At 41.0% G+C, this 7,376-nt stretch overlaps 1 protein-coding gene across 5 annotated transcripts in view; it reads right to left on the reverse strand.

Moving 5' to 3' along the window:
* NRG1 (neuregulin 1) overlaps positions 1-7,029 on the reverse strand; it is a 384,342-nt gene extending 377,313 nt beyond the window's left edge. For 2 of the 5 annotated variants that reach the window (XM_021380042.1, XM_021380041.1), the window contains exon 1: positions 6,871-6,961. Coding sequence is in view for 1 of the 5 variants with exons in the window: in XM_021380039.1 (XP_021235714.1) it covers positions 6,871-6,890 (20 nt within the window). In the remaining 4 variants the exon portion in view is untranslated. Of the gene's footprint in view, positions 1-6,870 lie in introns of all 5 variants that reach the window. The other 3 variants (XM_021380039.1, XM_021380040.1, XM_021380043.1) reach the window with 3 other exon arrangements.

A 7,376-nucleotide genomic window follows, 5' to 3' on the forward strand; every position in this document is an offset into this window, starting at 1 on the left:
GAAGCTCGTAGGTATGAAAATATCCATTCAGGGTTACCTGGCCAAGAGTTCAACTCTTGTGTTCCAGCCCACTGGCCCATGCCACCCTCTTAAAATAGAGCAGTAAGTTAGGGGGACTGCAATTTCTTTGTTTTCAGCATCCACTGGACAACATTATCTGGAAAAACAGCAAGAGCTGAACAAGGTTATTAACTTTAAAATGCAATTATTTCTTAAAAATAAGTATACTGTATTAAATTCTTCAGATCTGTTATGTGTATGAGTTATTACGGAAGCTCAAACATGCTAAAATCCAGTAGCTTAGACACCTGTGCACTCTTAATAGTAATTGATTTCTGTCTATCGATCTTTGCAAATAGCTTGACACAGCAGAACAACCAAATGAGAAATCTCAATGCACAGATTCTGTGCATGTTTTGTGCATCAAACCTCAAAAGTCCCAAGGCTTCTTCCCTTCAAAGCTCCTTCCCCTGGCTAAATCCTCTTCCTCAGTGGCTAGCTGCGGTGGCACTGTATTAAGGGCCACCAAATAGCACATCACTGTGCAATGTCAATTCATTTCCTTCCTCCCAAGAAGCCAATGTGTTTGTCCTTGTTCTCATTTACTAGTCAACTTTGGGGTCCTTTATGTATGCACATTCAGCAGAAGCCAAATTGTTATTCCATTTTGCTGAATGATTTCAAGAAGCAACTTTTTGAAACTCCAGACCACTTTTACAAATAACCTTCAGCCTTCCCACAAACTTGCTGCAGTCACAAATTGTTCCTCATTGGAGTGGGAGCAGACACTCAATAGCATTTCCTGAAAAAAGCAGCTCATTTATGATGCCCAAGGCCTGCTTTCGAAAGGAGATTAAAATCCAAAAATTAATTTCACAGTTTCAGCATCTCCCAGTCCTGCTGTTCTCAGGAACTCAGCTGCAGTGATTCCAGTCAACTGCTGAAAGGGAGAAGTTCAGGTCCCAGGTTATATTCTGAGTGCAAGATCATGGTTGTGCTGTGTCTGGCTCATGCACACATGTTCGAAAGATCCCATCCTTTGCATCAGAACCTTGAAATGCCAAGATGCATTTGACTGGATAATTATTCTTATCTAGTATTTGAGCAGGACACAGACCTGGAATGACACCATGCTACAGGAGAGACAGTGGTGTATCCAGGCAGGGGAGGTTTCTAAGGGAAGCATGGGGGCTGTCACCTTGCCCTAAGTTGTGACTGGTTTATATAACTGCATGCATGTGCAAGCATACTTGATGCTGTATTTTCCCTGTCTGCTTTTTCTGATGAGGCCAGTAAGCCCTGCTAGGACTGGTCAGTATTAAGCAGTCCCTTAAGGGCATGCCAGATGTTTTTGGTCTGAAGCTCAGTAATTTACAGAGACAGCAACTCCAAAGAGAGCACACTGCACATATGCTCCACGCGCCTGCTAAATGCATTTGTCACAGGACACAGTGTTTACTAAACTTTTCTGACAGGCTGAGGCAGAAGAAAAAATAAAATTCATTAAAACATACAAACCCTGTGGACAGAAAGAAGTGTGCTGGGGAAAAAGGTGCTGCCAGAGGATTTTACTGAAAACAGGAGCCCTTGTACACTGAAAAAATAAAATGCCACACTGCACAGAAACAAAACAACAGAGATTCCAGTCTGTAAAAGCCAACGAGTATAAATGGTGGAGAATGGCAGTGGGAGACTTATCACCAACACAGAAATTGAAACTCCTAGTTCACTTCCCTCAGAAAATTAATTTAAACTTATAAGGAAACCTCAAATAGTCTTGGCCTATTGAAATAACATGATCAGCACCTGGCCCAGCACTGCTCAGCTTTCTTTACATGAGTAGTTCTCTTACTGAAGTTAATAGGCCTTTTTATATAATTAACTATGTGTACAATTGGAGTTCAGAGGTGACATGCCACAGCAGTATGAAAAACAGTTTGCTGCATCAAGCAGAAATTATGCGCAGTTAGGGTAAACTCTGAGGTCAGGACAAGAGGGTGTGAATATATATGCCTCACTGGCTGTCTTTGCTTCCCTGATTTGGTCCATGGCCAACAAACCCATGGTAAAATACAGCTCTATTTATTGCCTTCTAAGAGAAGCCTAATAAGGACTGTACATTCATTACTGTTCTTAGCTTGAATCCAAAGACATTAGGCACCTATTTGAAGTCCCAGCTGTCCAGTGCCTTTCCAGATGGGCCTAGTGGCTTTGCCCCATTCAGTAAAGCCACACTGAGCAATAACAATTCATGAGTTCACATCTTCTTGCAGGCCCTCTTCGGTCTGACTATTAAGCCAAGAGGACATAAGTTTGCAGTGCAAACATTGGCGGTTTTTCATTAGTCTTTCATCATGTAGCTGTGTTCATGCAAAAATGCATGGCAGGAAGTATTTGAAGGCGAGAGGGAGAAATGGAAACAATGCTCTCATCACATACAGAGAATACATAAACCAACTTTTGCAAAAAGATGGCAATGTTGGCCAATCTCTTCAAAAGCACTTAGATGATCCTTTTTGCTATATTGTGCAGTGTGTTGTTGCATGTGCATACATTCACCAGAGAGAAGTTACTGCTTGCATTTTTATTGGTACACTTGGTTCCCTATGCTATGTTTTAAACTGTAAGCTATTGATGCTTTTGGAACTTGTGGTTTCCAAGCAATTAACATGCCCTGAGACTCCTGCCTGTTACCATATTCAATTAATCATAACCATCTTACAGTTTCACCTGGCAACATACTTGGTAAGGTGACAATTATATTAGCACTTAGAGGGTGCTTACCATCTTCAAAGCATCTTTCCAACATCAAGTGAATTAATTAAACAGAAGAACAGCTTGCTTTCCCCTGGGATTGGTATAATAGGATACAGAATACCTATTGAAGCAATGCTTCTCTCTGAAATAAGGCAATCTAAAACAGGGAGAGGAACGCGGACAGGAGATAATTAGGTTATACTCATTTGAAATGATACTTGAGCTAAAAAACCTATACATTAATTAGAAAGTGTTGGAGGGCAGGTTGCTCGGCAGCACGTAGCTACTGATTTACTAATGATTTATGATGTAATGATGTAATCCCTAGATACGTGGAATGTGGTGTTTCCAGTGTGCTCTAGTATATTCTAGCATATCCATAGTATTCTGTATCCATAGTGTTGTAGTTAACAACATATCCCATATATGGAGATTACTCGGGCAACAATATTGTTAGCGTGCGCGTTGCATAGAGCTTGTATCCCTGGACCCTGTATCCCTGGAAGCATATATGCTATATAAGATGGTGTGTTGCTACAATAAAGTTGAAGCTGTGTGCACTCACATTGAATGGTCGTGCTTCCCCACGCAAGGAGGGCAACCCTTTGGGAAAACTTGGGGCGTTTCCCAACAAGAAAGCATCATGAAAATATCTTACTGAAAATCTCACAGATTTCCCTGTATCTCTGCTAATTTCTGGAGGGCCAGTGTGAAAATCTGACATCAAGTTACTGTATCATCTGTTTGGATAGCGACAAAATAATAAAGTCTGGTCACAAGAGGGTCCTTATTTTTTCTGCTTTAAAACCCAGACGCTGCCCTTCCTCCCATTCCCTTCCCACCTTGCTGACTTCTAAATAAGGATAGCTAATTCTCCCCAGTAATTCTAACCTGGAAAAATACCTGGCTGCTGATGTAGAATGTAAGTCAGTTCGTTCCCATCACAATAAAAAACAGAAGAATTGATCAATTTTTCCAGACAACTTTTCCAGCTCTTTTATTCCCACAGATATACACAGTGTTCACCAACGTAAAGTTCTGGAGTGTATCTTTTCAGGGATAACGTTCCACTACCAACTTCACTTATCTTTAGTCACCTGAATACTTATAAGCCTTCAAAAAAGAAAGGACTTCTGACAGTCAAACCTTGATTACTAAAGTAACAATCAAAATTCATCGCTGAGTAAGTTCTGGTTACATTGCTTGAACTCTTGTGTTTTATTCTCATTCTGTTCATATAATATAATTACTAGAGAAGTCTCTTTGTGAGTAACTGACAGTTTTTTGCTTGCCTGGCAGGCTTGTCAAAATTTCAAGAAATTTTCCTTTTATTTTCCTTAGCACATTTCCCACTTCCCACTTTCCTACAGCAAATACAAGGTAAAAAGAAGTCAGTACTCACAATGTTTTTCATATCATTACTAGGCGGTGAGCTTGCTAGATATGGAATTCACACTGACCCAGTGAATAAGATGAAATGCTGAGTACGCATAACAGATCACAACAGAAACATCCACAGCTCTGTTCTGCAATATTAGCCAGAAAACCATGTCATATAATGGCAGATCTTCACTGACGAATCTGTCTTTCACACTCAAGAAAACTGCTAATAAATACTACAGAGGTTCTTAATGGTAAATTAACATTAATTTGTTCCCAATCCCAGACACTTCTCCCATCTTCTGGAGCAATGTCAGAGAGCCACAACAACTGCAAGACGGTGTAATTTCAGCTGACATATTTGATCCACATGACAACAGAGGTCATCACTGGGTTTGCAACAATCCCTATTTCAAAAGGTCTTACAAGGCAGAAAAGAAATCCAGTAACGGGAAGAAACACTCCAGTTCTTAGTTTGCAACTATCCTAGAAACAAACAAACAACAAAAAAAAACCCCAAAACATAGGCATGCAGAAGGGCAGACCTAATAAAAGTGAAACTCTAAAGATTTCAGCAAGCCATTGTGCCTGGGATAGAACTAATTTTCTTCATAGTAGGTGCCACGGTGTTGTGTTTTGGACTTATCATAGAAACACTGATAACACACCAATGTTGGTTTTAGTTGTTGCAGAACAGTGCTTTAAACTAAGTCAAAGACTTTTCAGCTTCTTGCACTGTCCTGACTGTGAGGAGCTGGGGGGCACAAGGAGCTGGGAGGGGACACAGCCAAGACAGCTGACCCACCCATCCCAAAAGGATGCCCCATTTTCATATGGCATCATGCTCAACAGTAAAAACTGCAGGGAAAGAAGGAGTAGGCAGACATCAGACTTACGGTGTTTGCCTTCTCAAACAACCATTACCTGTGACAAGCCCTAGTTTCCTGGAAATGGCTGAACATCTTCTTGCTGGTGGAAAGCAATGAATGAATTCCTTGTTTTACTTTGTTTGCACTCATAGATTTGCTTTACCCAGTAAGTTGCCTTCACCTCAGTGGAGAAGCTCTTCTGCCTTTACCTTTTTCTCCTTCCCATTCTACTCTGCGGTAGAATGGGTGTGTGTGGCTGCATGGTGCTGAGTTGCCTTCCAGGGTTAAACCACAACACAGCATTATTTAAGAAAATGACAATAAAATGGCACACATGATGGCCATGATTACAGGTTTGGTCTTTCACTACTGACATACTCTGTTATGTAACTATTAATCTTCACATACGATAGGAACAAAACCCTAACAAAAACCTAATAAAATGGCTGGGCATCAGAGTTCTGATCTTACTTTTTTGACCCAAGTCCTCTCACAAATTGTCACGACCCTATACAAATCACAAGTAAAGAAATCAGAGCCTCAAAAAGCGTTCAGTCATGTTACTGTCTTTGAGATAAACTTCTCTTTATTTCAGTAAAAGAGGGATGCTCCAGCAATACCAACAACTTGCCCCTATACATCCTGTCCACAAGCAGGGGACTAAAAGACCAAGTCAGGGCACTACTAACCTCTTCACAGATAGCTGTATTGACACATATGGTTGCATTGAAACCATCAGCTCTACCTCAGGGAAACGACCTGTGCACACATTTGTCAGATCACAGACTCTCCTGCTTTTCTCAGTGTGAGCAGAAGGAGAAGAAAGAGGAGCTTAGAAAATATAGGCCTCTCCTAGCAACTCTAAAATTAAGAAATTCAATGTGATTTATAACAGTGTTGCCAAATGTCAGTGAGAGATGTGAGAAAACTAAAAGATAATACCAGAAGGTAAAAGGCTAATCTTCAAATCTTTGTGTTGTTTTTAGTTTTCCAATGAAAATACATACACCAGAAGTACTGACCAGCCTGTGGCAAAGGCTGTCTTTCTGGTCAGATACATTGTTCAAGTCATTTTTCTCTAAAAGAAAATAATTTGCAGGCAGCAACTGATGTATACATCTCTGTTAAACATCAAGGTAAGAAGAAAGTCAAAGTTGTTCTAAATATGTATCAGAAGAAACCTAAGTCAATGGATTATAATTTTAAAATCTATAACGAAGCCAGAATTTGTTTTCTGGCTCTATAAATCAACACCATTTACTGAACAGGAAACCAGGTGGCAGATTATAGTGACTCTGGAAACTGAACTCATATGGAGATGCACCCATTAAGGAATCTACATGGAGAAACAGAAAACAGCTCCAGATTTAATGCTCTCCTGCAACATCTTACCCATATGTGGGACAACATGATAATGCCCTGTGCCAAAAGCAGACCCACTTTCATAAATCAGAGGCATCTTCATTTTTACCAGCAATTCAGTAAGGCAAGATCAATTCCAGGAAGAAGCCATCAGTGGCTGAAAGCAGAGGTGAAGCCTGTCCTTCTAGTTCCAGCTCTGTACAACAACCTGTGCAGAGAAGATTACACAAATCCATCCTAAAACCATCAGGTGTAGAAACTTAAGCACAGCTGTTGGAGTTAGGAGCCACTTTATCACTGAGGAACAGACCTGTGTCTTCTCTTTGCAATGCTCAGTCCTCACAACATCCCTTTAGGACAAGGCACTTGAGTTGCTCCCAGAGCAACTGTGTCAGAGAGAAACTGACTGACTATGGAGTGTGAAGTTTGAAGACTTGGTGGGAACAGAGCTGTGACTTCCCTCCCCTCTGCACCCACCATCACAGAGTTAGTCATTACTGACCTTGGTGCTCTGCCTGGCATACTTCAAAGCAAGGCAAAAATACATCTCATTTTCCTTGCAAGGAAGGCAACATCTGGTGTTCTCAGGCTGCTAGATTCTTGTATGCAGAAGTAAAAAGGGTTATTGCTTCTTCCCACTCCTCCACTCCCTAACTACTGTTGAAACTCTTACCTGCTGTTGCAAGGCTTCTCATTTTACTCCTTGCCTCATTGTCTTTTGCTGGTATAGAGAGAGGCAATTCCATGCTCACCCTGGAAAACAAATACACCCAAACTCCTCCCATTGAATTTCACACCACTGCTGAGTCATTGCCTTTACCTGTAGATTTAGCCCAGGCATCCAGACAGATTGGAATCCCAAATATGCTATAGCACATGAATCCGTGAAGGCCTTTCTTTAACTCTGCATTAGCATTGGCAGTTCCAGGCCTAGCTACCACCATCAGACACAACAGGACAATGCAATCAGCACAAAGTTAAGAATACATGTCAAGGCAAAGACACCAG

Source organism: Numida meleagris, chromosome Z (genome assembly GCF_002078875.1).
Source record: "Numida meleagris isolate 19003 breed g44 Domestic line chromosome Z, NumMel1.0, whole genome shotgun sequence".
NCBI lineage: Eukaryota > Metazoa > Chordata > Aves > Galliformes > Numididae > Numida > Numida meleagris.